General features: G+C 40.0%; 1 protein-coding gene across 1 annotated transcript in view; it reads left to right on the top strand.

Moving 5' to 3' along the window:
* The window catches only part of net1 (neuroepithelial cell transforming 1), a 47,694-nt gene that overhangs the window by 7,496 nt on the left and 18,052 nt on the right, over positions 1-22,146 (top strand). Inside the window, exons 2-3 of the mRNA XM_033615126.2 lie at positions 6,818-6,881; positions 20,760-20,822. Coding sequence (XP_033471017.1) covers positions 6,818-6,881; positions 20,760-20,822 — 127 coding nt within the window. The remainder of the gene's footprint in view (positions 1-6,817; positions 6,882-20,759; positions 20,823-22,146) is intronic.

The raw sequence follows: 22,146 nt of genomic DNA, 5'->3' as shown, positions 1-22,146 counted from the left end.
TTTTCTATCCTTTTCTTTTTTTGTAAACATCTTTTGGCTTTTCACTGATGTTTATAAGTGGCTTGGTTTTGTAACAGATGTTGTAAACGTAGGCCTACAGCACTACAATCAAATGACTGTTTTCTTGAGACTAGAGAAGAATATATATTATCCTTTATTCAATGTAACCTGAAGATGTTGATGTCAGTGTGACAGTAGGCCTATAAATATATATATTAGTTTGAGCAGTTTATATTTGTAAGGGTAGTCAAGGGAACTTTATTTGTACGGAATGTCTTCCATGACAAACTCAATACGGTATTGCGCATGGTCAGTAAGTTTTGTCATAAGGTGTACTTCATTTCAGATGCAGAAGTGAACTTAGTGGACACTCCTTAAAATGTATTGTAAATCAGTAGATAGGCCTACCTCCTGATGTAGTCACAGAAAATGTTAGCGTGTTAAGACTGTAATGAAGTATATGATAAGAGATACAGAAAGAAACCATTTTGATCTTTCTGTTCAACTTCTGGGACAGCTCATCACACTGCATTTGAATCTGGTTTTGTGCCGTAGATCTGTCATCTTTAAACTAAGACTGCAACAATTTACCAATTAGTTGTCAGTTATTAAATAAATTGGCCACTAACTTGATAATTCCAGCTTCTTAAATGAGATTTTCTGGTTTCATAACTCCTCTATGATAGTGAATATCTTTGGGTTGTGGACAAAACAAGACCTTTGAGCAGGTTATTTTGGGCTTCGAGTGACACTGAATAACATTTTTCACCATTTTCTGCCATTTCATAGATCAAACAACTAATCGAGTAGTCGAGAAAATAATAACAGTGAAAATAATTGTTTGTTGCAGCCCTACTCCAAACCATCAACCAGTTTGCTGGGTGGTTGAGACACTCCTATACAGGAGTCCTGTTGGAGTGTCTCAAGTTAATTCAGCACTTTGACAGTCTGAACAACACCTGCAGTGACCTTTGACTGCTGACTTGCCTCCAGGACACCCAGGGAGCTCCTCATTTTCCTTCTCTCTGGAGCTATTGTTGTTGTCCTACAGCACATGCTGTTTATCCCAAACACCTTACAGTAGCATCAGTGCATGCATTTCCAACATGGGTGGTCCCAACAGGAACTCTAACTTAGTTCATTGGTGTGTGTTGGTGCTCTGTTTCACCCACTGAGCTCCACAGGACCTGTCTGCTCCAGTTTTCTCCCCTTTGCATTTATTGTCTCTTCAGCCAAACCCATCTGTGATAGTTTATATATGAGCATTATCACTATTGGTCAATCAATATTGGTTCTTCAATGGCCGATGTCAATATTTAGAGAGCAAAGCAGCTTATGGCCAATATATAATGCAGATATTTTGTTTTTATGTTTTCTGATAAAATACAACAACTTAAGTATGATAAGAAAACTATTGTACTTAAACGAACATTTGTTAATTGTATTGTCTGCATTGTCTCTCAGAAATGCAATACTTGAACGATACGTGATTTAGGGACATTATGTCAACATCAAAGTTTTCTTATTATCTATATATTTATTTAGAATTAAAAATGAATGAATGAAACTAGAGCTGGGCAATTTATCAATATTGTATTGATATCATGATTTGAGACTGGATATTGTCTTGGATTTTGGATATCATAATATCATATGTGTTGTCTTTATCTGGTTTTAAAGGCTGCATTACAGTTAATTGATGTACTTTTTTTAACTTAGCAGACTGTTCTAGCTGTTTTATTATTTGCCTTTACCTGCTAAGTCATTATATTCACATTACTGATGATTATTTATTAAAATTCTTGTGTAAATATTTTGCGAAAGCACCAATAATAATACAGTATCATTGCAATATTGATGTCGAGGTATCTGGTCAAAAACATTATGATATTGGATTTTCTCCATATTGCCTAGCCCTTCATGAAATTAATAATTAAAAGAAGAAATTCCCTCTTCATCAGGCTGGGCAGGAGGTCTGGCCATTTGCCAGTCTGGTTTTGATAGGACTTATTTGGATAGTCCACCTATGATAGTATTTGTTACATCTCAACAGCTTTGTTTTGCTTTGTCTGTATATTTATCTATAGTATATGTAACATGTGTGATATATGTGAGTATGTGACAATTTATGAACAGACATATTCCTACATATTCTCAGAATTATTTACTTGAACTTGAACTATTAACTCAATCTATGAGGCACTGGTTGAGAGGCAGATTGCAGTGTAGGTAGTGTAGGTACTAGTTCTAGTTATAAGCAGCAAGTTAATAAGTGATATTGTATGTTTGGATCATTGTAGTGTCTTAAGACATTACGGCTCCTTGTGGTTTTTATCGGTATTGTATTGTTTATATCGCAAACACATTGGAGCAAAGATACTGTATCTCAAAGGCTGTTGCAAAACTTAACTATCATGTTACATCAATACAGGGCTGCAACTAACAGGTATTTTCATTTCAGTTAATAAATTAATTGAAAATAATGACTGTTTTTAATGGGCGGCACGGTGGTGTGGTGGTTAGCGCTGTCGCCTCACAGCAAGAGGGTTCCCGGTTCGATCCCGGGTGTGGGAGCCTTTCTGTGCGGAGTTTGCATGTTCTCCCCGTGTCAGCGTGGGTTCTCTCTGGGCACTCTGGCTTCCTCCCACAGTCCAAAGACTAGGTTAATTGATAACTCTAAATTGTCCGTAGGTGTGAATGTGAGCGTGAGTAGTTGTTTGTGTCTATGTGTCAGCCCTGTGATAGTCTGGCGACCTGTCCAGGGTGTACCCTGCCTCTCGCCTGATGTCAGCTGGGATAGGCTCCAGCCCCCCCCCGCGACCCTCAAGAAGATGAAGCGGTTAGAAGATGAATGAATGAATGAATGACTGTTTTTAATTATTAGTAATAATTAATTAATTTTTTAGCCCATTAAAGGTCCATAGTGTCAGATTTAGTGGCATCTAGTGGTGAAATGCAGAACTGATACTTCTCCAGTTTGTCAAGCGTGTAGGAGAACTACAGTGGCGGGTGCGAAAATGTGAATGGTCCTGTCTAAAACCATTGTTCAAATTTGTCCGTTCTGGGCTACTGTAGAACAACATGGCACACTCTGGGAGACGACCCATTCTTTATGTTGATATAAACTGCTCAGTCTAAGGAAACAAAAACACAGATGATTATTAAGTTAGTTATGAAAACGAAAATAAGAATATTATTTACCATTTTGCCTATAGTTGGCCCTAAATTGCACACATTGGACCTGTTAAATGTCAAAAATATCCCAAAATTCCCATCACAACTCCTCAGAGTCCAGGGGGATGTCTCTAGATAACTTGTTTTGTTCAAACAAAACTCAAAGAAATACAGTTTACAGTGATATGACAAAGCAAAGTTGGAAATCTTTTCACATGAAGCTGGAACCAGAGAATGTTTGGCATTCTCTCACTCTTTTTTTTTTCTTAAATGACTGAAATGATTAACTGATTATCATATAATAGTCAAAATAATTGGTTATTTTTCTATTAAACAGTCAATCAGAAGAATACCTTATTAATCTGATTTGACCTTAATTAAGACCTTAGTTTGTCTAAGCAATAGTAGACATGATCAATGTTCAAAGGAGTGATGTGCACATACTACTTAGTGAATGACTGTAAATGATTGCGTAGCCTCAACTAAGACTGGAACAAAAAAATATCTTCATAGACAGTTATTTTCTGTTATTAACTGTAATTTTCTTGATTTTAGTGTTTATGTAAATGTAAAAAAGAACCCAAGAACCCAATGTGATCCCTTCAAATGTCTCGTTTTATCTGACTCAAAGTCTCATATGAAAAATATTCAATTAATAATGATATAAAACCTGGAGAGGCAGTAAATCTTCACATTTGACACGGTAAAACCAAAGAATCTTTGACATTTGCGCTTGAAAATCGTCAACAGTTCAACAATGAATCACTTTTTTAAATGGTTGCCGGTTAATTTCTGACTAATAAATGAATCGACTAATCATTTCTGCACAAGTCACAACCCACTGTTATGGGGTGTCAGAGCAGAGTGAGAGGGTGCAGCTGCCTGCAGTGCTGACTATAGATGGACAGTTGGCTGTGTCACTGGATAAATGCCAACTGGAGCAACAGTGGTAGACCGGTAGGATAACTGGGATGACTCAGCCTTACGAGCAGCACTTGCCGGACACACACACAGAACAAGTGTTTCTGAGCAGTCCTGCATTCTCCGAATGCTGGAGTCTTTTTAGGTCCCCCCATCTAAGGCAGCTCCAAGACATTCATCATTAATATTATCAACTACTCTGACACCGTGTATGATCATGTGTAAGACTGGATTATGAAAACTGAGGAACGTAGGAGGTTTTGATTCATCGTGCAGTCATGTCTGCTGAGTGTGATGCACTGTTGTTGCATGATAGTTCCTTTAAACATATTCCACAATGTCCTAGCATTTCATCTTTTGCTGATTTCACATTAGTTCAATTGTGGTATCTGCATTTATTAGAAATGTAGCTTTTTTCATAATTATATGCCTCCACACTGGCAACAGCATAATGTTTTTCAGGGTCATCCATCCGTCTGATTCTCATGAACGTGATATCTCAGGAAAGCTTTGAGGGAATTTCTTCAAATTTGGCAGAAACGTCCACTTGGACTCAAGGATGAATGGATTAGTCAAAGGTCACTGTGACCTCACAAAACATGTTTCAGGCCATAACTCAGGAATTCATACACTAATTATGACAACATTTCAAACAAATGTCTAATAGGATAAAATGATTAGGTGATGACATTTTAGATTAAAGGTTAGCTTCACTGTGAAATCATAATGTTCTGCAAAAAACATTGGACTAATGACTCTATGTAAAGATGGACAACACATCTCCACTTCCTCTCACTGTACAAAAATAAAGTCTGTCTAACCATTGATTGCAAATTATTAATTAAAACCAAATGTATCAGAATAACGAATACTTGAACATGCATCGGCGTGGGGATTTATTTGGTGTGTGCTTTGATCTTTTAGTTTGGCCCATGTCCCGTTGGCTAACATGACCTATTATGACCCATAATGAAGCCAGCGAGCAGGGCACAATCGAGACGCTTTGGCTTGTCTTTTGGGGAGCTGTAATTATGTCCATCTTTATCATACAGTCAACAAAGTGCTGCAGAGATACTGTTTTTTTATGTAGACCAACACGGAAGTTAGCTTTACCCTGGTTCCCTTGTTAAAAAGCCAAAGGGATTTTTCCATTGTATTTTTGATTATTGCAGAAAATAAGCTCTGTGGCAAAATTTATGATACTTACACGCTTTGCTCAGCAAGATAATTAGTCTATAAACGAACTATACCACAGTCGCATGACTCAGTGTCGCCACAACGACAAGGCTATAAAGCCGTGTTCAATATGATGTAGTTCTGTAATTTTATTTAGCCACTTGTTAGCAACCGTCTTACTGACATATTTTATGAACAAAACGTAAAAGTCTCTTGTGTTAGCCACAGACCTTATTCTAGGCTTCTTACCAACAACCTATTCAAAAAAATCCATTGACTTTGAGACAGGGGAACCAGGAGTGCTAAAATGCTAACTCATTTCCAGGTTTCTGGACTTATTCCTGAACCGCTCTATGGTCTGGACAGACATGGATGTAAACTGTAACTTCACTGGTTGATGGAGGCATACAACTGCAAGCCAGTAATTCTAGTTTAAAACTAGTGGCATAAAAGTCTGCCTACCAGTGGTTTCCATTTTTAAAAAAAAAAAAAAGTTGAGGCTTTATGTTTTTATCAACAAGAAGTACGAAGATAAATGCAACAGGATACACTCTTTTTCCACAGTGTGTGTCAAGACTCAGTTTTGTAAGCTGCACTGTTACTTAGCCTTGTACGGCAGTCATGAAACACAGTTCTGGCTGAAAATATTTCATGAAATAATGCTTCAATAAAAATCCAAATTGTTGGTATTAGACAGATCTTAAGTACTGCTTTGATGTTTTTCTTCTTGCTGAGTTACCATCCATTCACAGAGTGTGATTTGTTGTGTAATTGTCCTCAGTGTGGCCTTTTCCAGCAGAACCTTGTAATACTTTAATAATCACACGGGTTGAGGATAAGTTGTTTGACAGAGGAAGGAATCACAGTATGCATGACTGGTTTGGGGGGGTGTTTAGTCCAGACAATCCCAGCATGGAGTCCCAAAAAAGGCAAAGCTGTCCCCTGAAAAAAAACAAACCCAACAAAGAGAGACGTTTGGGCGTTTGTCCAAATCTTTGGGCGGGAAGGCGGTGTAGAATAAATGACTCCTCCTTCAAATCTGACAGGGGTCTTAGGTCTAAGGACAGTCATGTTCCCCTTTCCACCCTGACAGGGAGGGTCCTTATCTGTCAGTCCTGGTCTGAGCTGGAGGGCAGCGCTGTGGCTACACCATGCTGAGGCTGTGGTAGGTAACAGGAGGTGAATGTTTTCTCAGGACACCACTGTTCCATGAGTCACAGTTCCCCTCTTATCAACTTATGAATGCTTTACGCTCACTAAGTCATCAGCTTTACTCACTCTTTGGCTGGGACTTAAGGTCAAAGTGGACTCCACTGGTGGTTTAATTTGATCTGGTGCTTCTTAAATATTCTCATGGTTGCTTCTGAGTCATGGTTGTTCACAGCAGTGGGTTTTGAGGGATTACCTTCTCTAATAACATTCAAGGCAAGGCTGCACACTCAGCAGTGCATCATACTCAACAGGCCCTACACATGTTGGTTTTTGTGGCTGAGGGTGCATTGTATTTCTGTTCTAATTGTGACCCTCCCCTCTGGTTGTTGTTCAGGTCACTGCGAAGAGGAAGCTCCTTCACCTTCCTCACCCCAGGACCACAATGGGACTTCAGTCTGGTAAGTACAGGCCTTTTGCAGATCATATTAGGCCACATGCAAGACACAGACACTGAATTTTGGAAGTTCATTGCTAATCAAAATAACCTACAGCAGAGTGCCGACCATCAGCGCTACCTGGAAGAAGGGAATAATATGTGCAAGGTGGTCCACAGCCTAGACAAAGTGCCAAGCAGCAAGAACATGACATTTCTGCTTTATTTACTTTTTATGAAATATACAGTACTTGCACGAGGTATGCATTTGTCATATATACATTTACTGTCTGCACATTTCTCTGAGATGGCTCCTGGCTGACTTCTGTCCTGTCGTGCAAAGTGGGAGTGCACTTGAGCACCGCTTCCCGTCTTAACAATGTGTTTTGGCTTTAAATCTCGCCTTGGAGTTTTCAACAAAGTCTCGGAAACGATAGCCCTGTTCATTGTCACAGCGATGGAAGGCAGGTCCTTTGTTGGCCCTCAGCCACTTTAACCCCGATAAACACTCCAGACCCGAGGACAAATGTCTTATTTACTTTACGTCTTTACACTATGAGCACGTTATGCATCTTGCTACATACAAAAATTCTTTATAATGCCAATCCCTGGGCAGTATTTGTGCTCCAGTGGTATGCCATAGGCTCTGTATGTTTATTTCTTTTGGGGTGTGAAAGTGGGGAGAGACAGTGTTATAGAAACAAAACTCAGTGACTGCCCACAATAACAACACAAGCTGAAGTGTTTGGGGCACCATTATCTGCTCAGATTCAACCAAATGCTTCAAAACTCATTGGACGATGCTTCACAGTACAGATGGACATTGACCTGAAGCATACTGCAAAAGCAACCAAAGACATTTTTAAGGCAAAGAAGTGGAATGTTCTGCAATGGCCAAGTCATATCATCTGACCTGAATCCAATTGAGCATGCGTTTCTCTTGCTGAAGCCAAAACTGAGGGCAAAACACCCAAAACACAAGCAGGAAGTGCAGACGGCTGCAGTAAAGGGCTGGCAGAGCATCACCAGGGAAGAAACCCAGCATCTGATGATGCCTATGTGTCCAACACTTGAGGCAGTCATTGACTGTAAAGGATTTGCAACCAAGTATTAAAACTGACTGTTTAATTGATGATTATGTTAGTTTGTCCAAATACTTATGAGCCCTTAAAGTTGGGGGACTGTGTGAAGAAATGGTTGTAATTCCTACACGGTTCATACTACATTTTTGAAAAAAGCCTTAAATGAAAGCTGAGAGTCTGCACTTTAAGCAGGTATTCATTGTTTCATTTAAAACCCATTGTGGTGGTGTGCAGAGCCAAAATGATGACAACTGTATCATTGTCCAAATAATTATGGACCTGACTGTAAACTCTGTGTGCAAAAACGCTGATATTTATAAAAAAAAAACAAAAAAAAAGTCAATAACAAAAAATACATGTGTTACAATATAAAGTGTACATTTAAAAGCCCTATACACCTATTTTCTCAGTCAACATCTTATCATGAGCTATGGGGGCCCTACAACACATTATTTTCTCCCAAGATTACGACAGTTCTGCTTATTTTACACAAGAGATTTCTCTGTTTGTGTTTTTCAAAGTGCTCCACTCAATAACTTGACATGGGTGGGCCTCAACTGGAAAAAGGTGACGTTAAAAGGTGATTTCCTTCCAATCAGGATTTAGCAACATTTGAGTCAAAGTCTGATGACAGTTGTTGGGGTATCTGCATAATGTTGCAAGCACTGTGAATCAAACCACACCCACACAGTACTGATAAAGCAGATGAACTGAATTTTTGAAAAATAAACTCTTACAGTAACAGGTAATACCTTGCAATGTTTTTCCAAATTAAAGTTTGATTGTCACTAGGGATGTCCTGATTAAGTGTTTTTGGCCCCGATAATAGTCCTTTTAATATTACGTATATGCAGACGCAAGTCTTGTATTTACCCTAATGTTGATCAAATATGTAGGCCAATATGACACATCCAAATAACAGCTGTAGCCTTCTAAATTTCACCCACCTTATTTTTTAAGAGCTACTTGACCCAAATACTGAAGGTCCTAAGTCAAATAATGTTTCACATTCATATACGCGCTGCAAAACCAGTAGGCTGAGGTCAACAAAACACAAATGAGTACAGTGAAGAAATAATTTTATTTGATATTACGTTATTAAAATAAGCCTGGATTAGCCCTTATACAGATCCTAAGGACTGTCTGGGGACAAATCCCTAGTTATAAAGAAATAAGATTTGAAATCAAGTTTTCAGGGTTTTTAATGTGTAAGTGAACATATAGATGTTGGGGGCTACACAAGACAAGGAGAACAGTTACAGTAACAACAATTACAGTAGCCCTTTTAACACAGAGATCGTGCTGCAACAGAGTCTTTTCTTTATGCCGCCTTTCCATTTGAACACAAAACCAAACAATGGCGGCATAATGCTGCTCCAGTGTGTGATTTTAGACAGCATGCAAGCATCACAGAAGCAAAGGAAATGTGACAGGCGTGACTTGTTACAAAACAGCGTCAGTCTCTTGTGTGACATACTGTATAACATACGTATTAACAGCACTTTCTAAACAATAACAATGGCGAAAATGTCAATAACAATCATTTACCGTGTCTGTTATATGAAGGCTGATCTCATTCTCAGCTCGGAGGGTAAGGAGCTCCCGGACCTCATTGTTTTTCCAATTTGTGGAGTTTTTGGCCGCTGTTCCTCTTCTTTGAATTCGCTGCTAACTGCTATCAGCTACTGTTTAAATCTCTCGGGGGTTTGTCAAACGCACAACACATCATCAAAACATCATACCTGTGCCACCCATAATCCTGTCCTGCCGGCAGTCCTGTTTATACAGAACTGTGAGGCGGAATAGCGGCTTGAATGTCCTGCCTTGAAGAGGCAGTATAAAAAGGGTAGTGATTCTAGTATACATTTGTTTACAGGGAAATGCAGGGGAACTAGTCCACTTAACAAACAATCATGCTGACATATTAGCTTATAAATACTTTAAGAAGTAAGAAGTGTTCGTATGCACACCTTTGCAAATGAATGGATGTGTTGATACTGAATGAAAAAAAAAAGATAGAACATTAGAATAGGAAAAAAGTACAACTTTGACATTACTGAGTCACTTTAACCAGCCTGATAAACATATGTCTGAGTTTTAAGGGGGGAAAAAATCAACAATAGGTTCATTGCACCAACAGAGGTTATATAACAGTGCTGGCTGGCACCAAGCAGCACCTGTAGCACTGTTTGAGATTTACAGAGTTGTTGGCACTTGTTCTGTGACTTTTTTAGGTTAGTGTGATCTATAGCAGTATTGTTGTAAGTGTAGCACACATTTGAGAGTTATTGTCCTGTGTAGAGATCTGTCCATCCAAAGTCTTGAGTCTTGGCCTTGTTTCACTCAGGGCTTCTTAAGATCTGCGCTGGGATGCATAAACTACCTTAAGATGTAAACTTCAATTTGTCCACTATACAAAATATTTCCCGAAGGTGAGAAGTTCATTTGAGAGCGTTGTATAATGCCTCTTAGGCTGTCTTTTTGCCTAAGTGTTTAGACCAAGGCTTTCATAGCAGTAACCGTCATAATGTTTTATTTCACATCATCATAATAATCATAATCTAATGTAAATTTAAACCAGTCATGTACAAACAAGCAGATGTGGCAAGAAATAATGAACAAAATCAACGTGAGAAATCTCGCAGTGAGACAAACTGTAGAAGAGGTAATGAAGAGATGTGAAAATATTACTGTGACAGCAAGAAAGGAGATATCCAAACATCAACAAGAGTTGACAAAAACTGATGAGAATAAACATTATAGATATGGCTAATATATGAGACAGTTATGTGAATGTGTGGCTTGCTAGCTACAAAGTTGTGCAAACTGTAATGCTACAATGCTCGTAATTTAATAACTGTTAACCCTAGCATTGCAGGGTTAACAGCTGAAAGAACAACAGGTAGGACTAATATGCAGGCTATGCAGATGCCTTGCCACATTAACACATTGTTAAATCTAACAGAGCTGAACTAGCTTATGGTAGACATCTACTCCTTTTAAGAGATGACTTATGATTTCTTATGACTCATAGAGCCTGTTTTCACTTGGTACTAACACGCGCTTTCCTGATCCAAACAGAAATGCGGAGACACATCGTGGTTCACATGTGTATCTGTCATGCATCTCCAACTGACCACTTGTGTTCAGATTTCATTACTGCCTACTTCAATTACGGGAGAAGGTCAAAGGGCCCCACACACAGCTATAATGTCCAAACTCTAGCTAGCTGCTTGAAATATTAGCGGTTGTGTCAGTACAGCTGGAGGTATCGCTGTCTGCAGAATTCAACGTGTCTCCTTCCTTATGGCAAAATGATGGACGGTTTCGCAAGACTTCATCCAATTTGTTGTAAAATGGGCAAGTTATAGAGCGTTAGCGCCTGCGTTGATGACATTAATTTTAGCTCCATGTTAAGTGAATAAACATGTTTTCAGATAGCATTAATGCTCGTTTGCCTTAATGACACAGTTTACACATTTTTATGACTGCTGTTTTGTTAAATCAGAGTTCTACTGAGTGAAACATAACACTAATTTCAACAGAATACCTCAATAATGTCAGTAATATAAAGTACTGGTTTGGTGTTTAAGGCCCAGTTCAGATTTGTAGAGATTTTGAAGATAGTCAGACAGTGTATACTCTTCAAGGGCCAATAAATAGTTTCCATGTCCCTGAGGTTCCGCTTTGGTCTACGTGACATAAATGTCATCTTCCTCCCATGTCTGTGAGAGTCCATACGGACAAACTCTTGATCCAAACTCCAGTCCAGTCCAAAACAGTGTGGTTCAGTCAGTGGCAGCCGACTAACCACAGTGAAGAGAGTTTTAAGTTGGATATTTGAGAGACATTTACCCCGGACCCAGTAGCTTTGCTAGTTTCACTGGATCCCGACGTTGGCAGCAGAACGACAGTAAACTCACCTCCTGGCCCTCCCATTTACTGCTGGGGGCTGATGTGGATAGAACCGCATGCATGTCTGCGTGACCGCAGCCGTCCATTGACATCCAATACTGAAAGCATGTCCAAGCCTTAAAATGTCCGAGCCATAACATTGCTCATAGTGTCCAGTAGGTTTTCCCCAGCCCAAAAAAATGCGTTTTTGTATCTCCCCTGCCTTTCCAATCATCATAAATTCAGCCATTTTCATTTGTTCCACAGATTATTTCACTTTAAAGAGACTATGAGTCCCTTGAATTTTCTGAGGCAAATGGTCACTGAGGCCCTTTTATCAATGCATAAGAAAATATTTAAGTAGCTAAGGGCAAACAAGTAATCAAAGGGTTTTCCTTTACAACATCCTTAGGAAATCTTTATGGTGAATTTTTGCAACATTTTTTAAGGCATCCTTAGGTGAAATTAAGGGGCAGCCATAGCCAAAGTGGTTTCATGCAACCAGAATGGAGCCCCTGTACTCAACCTTCATAGTAATCGCCAGCCTTAATCCTCATACCTTGGTTTCAGAGTGCCATCAGTGGAGTGAAAACTATAAACTTGGCTCTACATTCCAGCCCAGCTTTCCCTTTGGCATCTCCAAACACTGAGCGTATATCTTCATCTAATACCTTGCTAAGGGACCGTGATGACTGTTCTTATGTGGCTCCCTCATGGCTGAACAAGGCCTGTTCATGTAGCCAGGGACCAAATGCTGGATAAAGGAAATCCAGCCTGCTCCGATTTCTTATCCCCCCTCCTATCAGAGAAACATAATGGCCTACAAACCGCTGCTCCCTCTAATAGACTGGCCTGCTTGTGGTTTACAGTCGGCCTTAAATGGGACGAGCTGATTAGAAACAGAAAAGAACGAGCAGATTAGACAGTGAGCAGCATGACGAGTGTGGAGGCATTTCAGGGTTTACAGCTGCCTGAAACACAATCCATCGCTCATGTGAAGGCCGAGGACGAGGAATAAAAGCGGGGTTAGAAAGAGAGAAGGCCAACAGCTCTTTATCTCGTGCCAGCCTGCTGCCTTTGATTTGAAAACATGGTACGCTTAGCTCATACACCAAACCATGTGGACCTCGTTAGCTCAACCTTTCAATTTACTCCCCCCATTTTATCTGTCATTTATAAATCTATCAAACAGCAAGCGATAAAAGAATCCTGGAAGTGTCTTTGTCTCAGTGCCCCTCTTATCTCAACCCTGCCACTTTAAGCTTGAAGGTTTAGCCAAGTCTTTGGGCTTTGAAGTGGTTAGGGGAGATTTTTTTTACCCCTGTCTAGGGTTGGGGGAGGGATAGGTATAGGTGGGGGTGTATTTGCCCCCAGGCAAATCTTGGAAGCAGGCGAGGCGAACATTCCCCGGGCGCTTGGTGCATTCTCTCAGACTACATCAGGTACAAGGCCTCAAGGGGCTTTCTGTCACGCCAAGAATGTGAGTCAGGTTTCCAACCCAGTGCCAAGGTGGAGCAGATCAAACCAGACTGCCTTTTGGTGGAATGTGAAGGTAATTAACAACAGTGAGAGTCAGATTCTGAGCTTTCTGTATCATCAGGCAACAAGTTCAGGCGGCCAGAGATGTCAGCTTCAAGAGTGGCCTGTCTGATAAGTAGCATTCCAGACCAGCTTTAATCAGATGAAGTGATTTAATGTGGCTGTCAGCTGCCGAGTCGCGTCAGGCTTTTTCATGCAAACATTGATAATTATTGTGGGAAGGCCTTGCCCATATAAACAGCAATTTATATTCAAACTAAGACCGACTTCTTAAACCACTGACTGTCTGAAGATTCCTCAGCATTCCACAGAGATGGGGATTTATATCACTGAACCCTTGATAACGCAAATGCATCTAACGTGCTGCTCCCCAGTGGCCATTCATTCATTCCAATAAGAGAACCCAGTACAGCTGTATCATCCCTCTGCAGATACATAGCACTTTGATGTTACATTGCAGCTGTTCAGTGTTTTGGATTCATGCCTCTTAATAGTTGCTAACACGTTTGAAGTAAAAGAATTTTTTTTGGCTGGTTTTACGAGTTCTTTGTGATGTTTTGCAGGCTTTTGACAGGGATCATAAATGTATGTTGTAATGCTATAGTTAGTGACCATAACTGATCAGGCTTATCTCACGGAAACACAAAATCCATGTGTTTCGAACAAGCACTTTGCAACTGCATGAATGCATTATATATGAACTTGTCCTTCACTTTCCCTTGTTACTGTGTTTAAAGCAGCTCTGTAGAGAGTAGGATATAACTTATTAAGTTGTGCAGTACACAGATCGGTCAATGCAATCCAATTCTCAGTCACTCCAGGATTTTGTGCTGCTTTTGGAGATTGCTGCAGACTAAAATCTCACAGCAGCTTTTCTTAAACACTAAGATGCATGTTGCAATGTTTGTAGACATTTTTTTTGCAATGAAAATTATTGAAGCAAGTGAAAATTGCAAAAATAGTTGCAATTTTTTTTGTGTGTGTAATTCATTAAAACTTGAAGGCAACTTGTTCCACTGAGAATATCACGGGAATTATCTGAGTTCTCTGATTAGTGAGAGTTGCCACTGATCACGCATATTTAAAAGAACTCACCTCGATTCTTTCAGCACATGGAACAGATGGATGCAACAGCCTCTGTCATGGTGATTTGTCTGTTGTCAGTGTGTTAAAGCCATTCTCTGGGTGTGTGTTTGTGGTGGACAAGTGATTGTCAGTTGATGAGTTTCATTTGTGTTCCACCAAAATGTTGCATGCGGTGCAAAATAGGTTACCCCCACTTTCATGCAGAGCACAAGGGAATTGCCTTGCATGATTTTTAGCAGTAATTTTTGTAGGTATATGTGAGACATCCATGCTGCATGTCTGTATCTTAACAACCAGAAACAAGGAAGTGAGTTTGGTGATTTGTAAAAAGTTGCAGTGATTGGAGAAAAATTGCAAGGTTGCACAGATTTCAAAAAGACTAGTTGAATTTGTGTCATTGTTGCGATTGCAACATCCTGGAGGAGCTGATTTCTGGATGACATTACAACCAAAGTTAAGTCTGGTTCAGTGTTTTTCATCTGCATCTGATTTGTTGCATCTGAATCGACTGGCTGCATTTTTTTTTGTCCCCCACACAGAGCCTGTTTCTACCTGTTATTAACATGCATTTTGAGTGATTCGATTACAAGTGGACAGCTCTAACTTTGTCTGTTTACACCTGGCATTAGAATTTGTTTTGTGTCTACATGTGTCTCAAATGACCATTTGCGATCTGATCTCACTCTCCCACTTTAGTATATTCAAATAAAATGATAGCCTACTTCATCTCATTTACCATCTTTAGGAGACTATTGCTGCAGGACTGTGAGCTCTGCGCTGGGGACAGTTGGTGAGAGTCTTCACAAATAGTGACAGGACTTATTGTTAAGAAGAAAAATAACACAGAATGACATAAAAATACAAGAGGCCTTATCTATAAGTCCTGCACTTGACTCCGTAAGTGTTAGTGCTGAATTTCAAAGCGCCATTCATTTAGAGGTGGTAAAATTTAAACATTTTGTGATGTAAATATCTCACCTTATACTTTATTTTCTGTTGGCTTTACTGACAGCTGGCTTGCTGCATTAACATGCAAAACATAGTGCCCACTGCCCACCCTCCTCTGGTCTTTACTGGTTAGCAATCCTTGGCTGCTCTGCACTGTGCACCACCTAGAGTGGGTGGGAGCTAGCTAGTGGAGTCGTTCATTAGCGATTACCGTTGATAATGTTGTCCTGGTGGTGGTTTCTGCTAAAGTATGGTGCCCCCCCCCCCCCCAGGTCGCACCCATTGAGTAAGCTGCCAAATTGTGAGCTGCAAAACCCCTTTAGCATTGTTAACTCTTTTAGTACTAATTGTTGTGCTGAAGCTGCTAACAGTTTGTTTTTCTGCCGGGGAGTTAGATAGGCAAGGATGACAGCTGAATAGGTAGTCCTTCAATATGGCCCAGGACACATTAGCGTTCACACTGCTAAAGAAAATGTGGCCACATGTGCCTCAGACCACCTCTGTCAGATCTTGTTGCATTGAGGACGTTTAGGTTCATTCACACCTGTACTCAGAGCTGTCCACTTCTGATCCGATCACCCAGGACACATGTTTAACCAGGTGTCTGGTCAGTCTGAACACTGATCTACATAAGGCCATCGTAGAGGTTTGGATGCTTGTGTACTCTGTCAGCAGACCAGCTCATAGTGTTACTGTCATTTACATGTGACTATGGTGGGGCAGAACAATGGCCGTGCCTGTTTGATTTGCATTTGCATTTGATTTGCAAACACAAATGAGTCTTGCTCTTTGTTTTAGTGTTTCTTTTTATTTCTCCCTTTCTCCCTCCAACTTTTCTGTGTCCATATAGTAAATATTTGTCTTCCTTTTCACCAAACTCTATGAGTTAAAATTTCTTGGCTCGTTTGGCTCAGGTCTCATCTAGACCTGGGTCAGAACGAGCAGCTTGTCAGGTCAAATAATGGATTTTTCTTTGAACACTCAGCCCATGATGTCATGGTAATATGAAACTGTGATATTGTTTGAATCTGGCAGACAGAAGAACAAGCCTCTATGAGCAGGCTGTTATCCAAAGACAGAAAAGCAAAACCCCTCATTGTCTGTCTGAAAGTGTTGAAACTTGTTTGTAGTGTTTGTGGCTGTTCATTATGGCTGCTGTGTTTATGTTGTCTGTGTACATCATCATCCTTTTATGTAACATACAAATCTGTCAGACTCTCCCCAGATGAGTAACTGAGTAACCAGGCCCAGGTCGCGACACTTTCTATAGCCTGAGTGTGTGTGTAATGAGCAGAGAGGGGGGGGGTCGTGTTTGTTGAGTCAGAGTATTTATGAGGAGCCCAGCCCACCATTTGAACAAGTCGCTGCCTGGAGTGTGTTATTCCATCTGTGAGCTGCTGACGGAGGGATTTCCAAAGGTGGCAGGAACAGGATGGCTAATTTTCTTCTCCTTTACCCTGCCGTGTCTGTTTTTGCACAGAGATTACTCTTGTGTCATTTTTATCTCATGTGTAAGACCCGAGCTTAAGGCAATATTTAACTTGGAGTGAGCATTCACACTTAGCACGCACACCTCATGGACAATAAGCTGCGGACTTCAGCTGACCTGCTGATCTGTACCCACAACCACTGTTCCGGCTTTTCTTAGTCTCAGTTGACGTTTTCATAACCTAGTCTGATTGTTATTCTCCTCATCTATATAAAAATCCTGCACATACACACAAATACTGTCTAATCAGCAATGTAAAAAAATGTAGCTATGTTCTGCAAAGAGCTGGTACAAAACAACATGTTTACCTGGGGAGGCCTTGGTATTGAACCTCACAGTGTACTAGTAGTTGTAGGTTTTGTACCTCTGGACCAAAAGCGAATGCCACAGCCCATTTTCATGGTTTCCTCTGGTCATGTAGCACCAATTTTAAAAGTTTGTTTCTCTATAGACAGCCTAGTTTTATGAAAAGACCATCTTTCCAGCAGTGAAATACTTATTTGATAGTGGAGGCACCTGAAATAAAGTATAGCATTGTTAACACTGAATAAATGTATTAGAGTTTTATAAAATATAATATGAGCCATGTTAAGCTTTGGGAAAAACACTTATTTACTACCTGACTTTAGCTGAGATTTTCTACTCACCGACAGCTTTTGAAGGCAGCTTTTCAACAAAAGCCCCCCCAGGCAAATCAGCGCTCTGTTCTGTGAAGCAGTGTTTGATGCACTTACACAGAGATCCTGCTACAAGGCTGCAACAAAGTCCCTTCCATATGCGGCCTTTGGATTTTCCTACAGAACAAAGCAACAGTAGCATCATGTTGCTGCAGTGTGTGATTTTAGACTGAACGCCATCATCCCAGAGCCAAAAGCGGGGTGACGGGCTTGACACACCTGTGCATACAGATATCGTTTTGGCACTGTTACTACCTCCAATGTTGGCTTAAAGGCAAGACAACTATGTCCCCATGTGAGGCAGCGTAACAGCGTGAAATTCCCACCTTGAAGAGGCAGTGTAAAAGGAGATAATGAGGAAACAGGTTATTTTGTGAACATGTGTGCCAATGATAAGCGAAAAAAACCCTAGTGTCCATCTAGTGTCACTTTGCATGTGTGTTTTTGTGACAGCACATACTATGGAGACCAGAATAATTCCTCCTGGTGAAAACTTGTAGCGTGTGATCTTCTGTCACCGGTCAGTCATGTAGTGTGACACAACGATTTCAGGACTCCCAATTACAAGGCAACAAGTTGTGTAATGTGAAAAGTGCATCAATGTGACGACTTTGTAAGTCCTGTAGTGTCAGTCTTGGAGCTTGTCAGATATCAGTCTGATGCAATAAAGCCTCTGGAAGTAACACTATTTTGGGAGATCCAGTGTAGAAAGTGAATATCCGGGCCAAGACTTCCTCTTTCATGCACCCCACATTGTTAACAGTTCCATTTTCAGCTTGAAACAGGCCCAGACATAATTTTGGCCAATCTCTATAAACAGATATCTGCACATGAATGCAGATCAATAAGACAAAAGGTAATTAAAAGCTATAGGGCTGACCCAAAAGCTGTGAAACTTCAATCATTACTGTAAATAGTAGTTATCCAACAATATTCATTATGCATTAACATTAATCATTTAAGTTATTCTTACATCAAGTGTCTAGAATGATATCAAAATTTGCGCAGATGACCCCCAAAAGTCAAGGCAGATACGCCAAAGTAAACAGGTATGTCACAAATCCACAATGAGCTCGGCAAATTACTTGGAAACCGTAAGCAACGGCTCACCAGAACCAAACAAACCAAACCAGATTGCTTCTATTGCCAAAATCCTTCTCATTGCCCACAGATTCTGCATACATATGCAGTTATTTGTTTATATAGACTAGTGTGGCATGAACGAGGCATAAGTGAGACGATGCAAATTGCTCCTCAGAAAAAAATTGTGTTTCAAATTTGAATTTGAATTGACTGTTCAAAGCACTATCTAGTAAATGCATTGATGTGCCAGGATCTGTCTGATTGGGTTCAACAGCTGTTTGATCAATCGCACTGGACATTAACTTCACAGTAATTAATCAGAGCAGCACATTGCAGTAGTGCAAATAAAGACAGTCTCCCGAATTTTTACAACTTTGGAAATTAAGAGATACTTGAGAGTTGACCAACAGGGTCTATATCGGGTTTTCCAGGGGAACCACTGCAATATGATATGAAAATGACATGTTTCGATAGATTATTTTGTCAATACTGCCCACCGTCAATGGCTTATGTAGGCATAATTACGTGAAATGATGGAACCCATGTTTAATCTAATCCCATCTGCTGTTGGTCCAAAGATTATATCAGGAAAATCGTATTTATTGAAACTAATTTTGTTAGTAATTACAGAAGTAATTACAGTACTCAATATCAAAATTGAGACAATATTGTAGGGTTGACTATTGGTGCTTTCACAAAGTGTTTACACAATGAGATTTTTGCTAAATAATCATCAGTAATGTAGATATAATGACAAAGTTGGTGTATGCATATAATATAACAGCAAGAACAGTTTGGCAAGCTCTGAAAATTACATCACTTTACTGTAATTCTGCCTCTAAAACCAGGAGAAGACAACACTTACCGTATTACAATATACAAAAGATAAGACGATAACTACTTTCAAATGCAGATATTGATATGATATTGATATAATATTGATAAATTGCCCAGCCCCAGCTGTTAGCTTGTCAGTCTATTTCTTAGCTAGCTGTAAAACCATTGGTGAAACCTCTCTGCTGTGCTCAGCTGTGACGCTGAATAAAAGGTTGCTGTGAAGTGAATTACACAATCTTGTCTTATTTGCAGCTCTGCCTCCTATTGAGATGCAACCAACTTTAAACAAACCTTACCATTCATTGCTGTATTAAGGTTAACAGTCACAACACCACCTGAAATGCATGCAAGGGGGAAATATTTAAAGCTGTCGAGTAGAAATAGTTGAGCAGATAGCTCTTAAGTTTTTACGGATGTGGGAAAACAAACAGTTTCACCCGTCAGTGAGGAAATGCCTTACACCAACACAAACAATCACACAGCTCAGTCATTCATCGTCAGCCACCCCTGACCATTATGTGTCCATTTTGGCCCTCCTCACCTCGCTGGTCAATCAGGTCTTGACGTCCTGTGTGTCCAGCCAGAAGCAGTCTGGCCTCCATGGTTAATGGAGCGCAGTAACAGAGCCCCAGGGGTCCCAGAGGCCACCAGTGCTCCTCAGGGCTATTACAACCCTCAGCTTCAGCAGGCCAGACTGCTGTTCTCACCTGCTAACTAAACTGACTCTCCCTGCCTACTGTCAGTCCACATGCAGGTGTTAAAGTGTCCTGCTGCCTAATTAACCATTTCCTGTTCCCAAGAGGACCTCCAGCAGTGTCTAGTCTAGCTTTACAATGGAGCTAAGGGGGCAATGAGCATAATTGGCCTAAAGTACGAGCAGGGATTTGGGTGGCTGTAAATCGCTTTTCATGATAGTCTCATATTGGCACCCAGACAAAGATGTGTATTCCGGCATACAGTGAAGAACATATACTGATGTTACTGAATGGAAGTCCAAGAATATGAGAAATGTTTGCCCATATTCCCAGTCTGAGATCATTCTGTATACAAAGTTTGGCATAGAGCACAACAACTTAAAATGCTACTATAGACCTGGAGAGGAAAATCCTCTTCTGTTTAGAGTGTTTATTCCAGACTTCCAGACTTTTGTAAGTGTCTGTGTCTTTGTCACACTCTACATCATAAGAATGTTTAATGACACATCAACATGTTCCAGTGATGCATGTTGAATATTCCAGCTAACATCCTATCTGCTCATCTCTCCACAGAAGCGGAAACGCAGAGAGAAGGATGACGGTGACGCAGTCAGCCTCTGCAGCTTTGACTTCAAGGTAAATCACATCAGCAGACATTCAGTTTCATTTCCAGTTAGAAACACCAGGGCTTTCCATACTCTCATGCAAAGAGGTAAAACTGTGTTTTAGAGAAAACCCTTGGTATGATTTTTTTCAGGAACTCTCTATTTTTGAAAGCTTTTGTAATGGTGTTTTATAGAAAGTTGAAACTCTCAGTAGGGAAAGTGAAACCTATGCATTTGTAGGAATCAATCATGTTTTGTTTGCTAGGACCCCTTTGTCATGCGTCAAAGACCCCTGTGTCTGTAAAGCCATCTTTGAGAACCAGTGAATGGGCTCTGCATGTTCTTCTTTGTCATGAAGTCACAGCGGATTCAAAGATTCACCTATAAACCATTCATTTTATTTCACAAAATTATAAATTTAGAACAAAGCCATTATATCCAAAATTAGAGCCAATTCAGGCATTTTTAATGGCCTAACATTTTACGGTAGTAGGCCCAATTGCAACAGGCCAGTAGAACAGTTGCTTTGCACAAAAATTAACAAACAGCTGGCTTGTTATAATGGTGTCCTATCCAATACAGACTTAAAGGAATACTTCACCCGTAAAATGACCATTTGTATATCAATTACTCGCTGTGTGTAATGTTGAATTTGTAAAGAAAACTTTGTTTTTCTCGCATGCCTCCACGATGAACAAAGAATCCAAAAAACTCAAACATTCTCCATTAATTAAAGTAAATGGGGTCAGCGTTTACAATAGCAAAACTATTTCAACACATTGGTTTACAAACTCTCACACAACTCATGCAGTATAATCCAAGTGTCATTTATCCAGTCGTATGCTCAGTGCTTCCTAAACATATGCATTTTTGCTAAAAACATGATTAAGAACACGGCAGCATAAACACTCTCACGCACGTCCCAGTAGTGTGCCTAGTGGAGCTCATACGCACACACATGTCCAGGCACGCTACTCAGAGGTGAAAGTGTTTTATTTTGTAATGTTTTAGTGAAAATACATGTGTTTGGGAAGCACTGAGCATACAACTGGATAAATAAGACTTGGATTACACTGCACGAGATATGTGAGAGTTTTTAAATGAATGTTTTGATAGGGTTTTACTGTTGTTAAACGTGGTCCCCATTTACTTCAATTATTGAAAATGTTTGTCTTTTTTGGATTCTGCATTCACCATTAAGGCATGCGAGAGAAACAAAGTTTTCTTCATGATATTAATGTTGGTAATGAGTAATTACCACAATGAGTAATTAATGTACAAAGGTCATTTTGCAGGTGAAGTTTTCCTTTAAGAATTTCTTAGTTTAATCAGTTTTCATGCTGTTGATCAAGCAA

The sequence above is a fragment of the Epinephelus lanceolatus genome, chromosome 23 (genome assembly GCF_041903045.1).
Source record: "Epinephelus lanceolatus isolate andai-2023 chromosome 23, ASM4190304v1, whole genome shotgun sequence".
Classification (NCBI taxonomy): Eukaryota; Metazoa; Chordata; class Actinopteri; order Perciformes; family Serranidae; genus Epinephelus; species Epinephelus lanceolatus.
The sequence above is the reverse complement of the archived record's forward strand: the minus strand, read 5'-3'. Positions and strand labels throughout refer to the sequence as shown.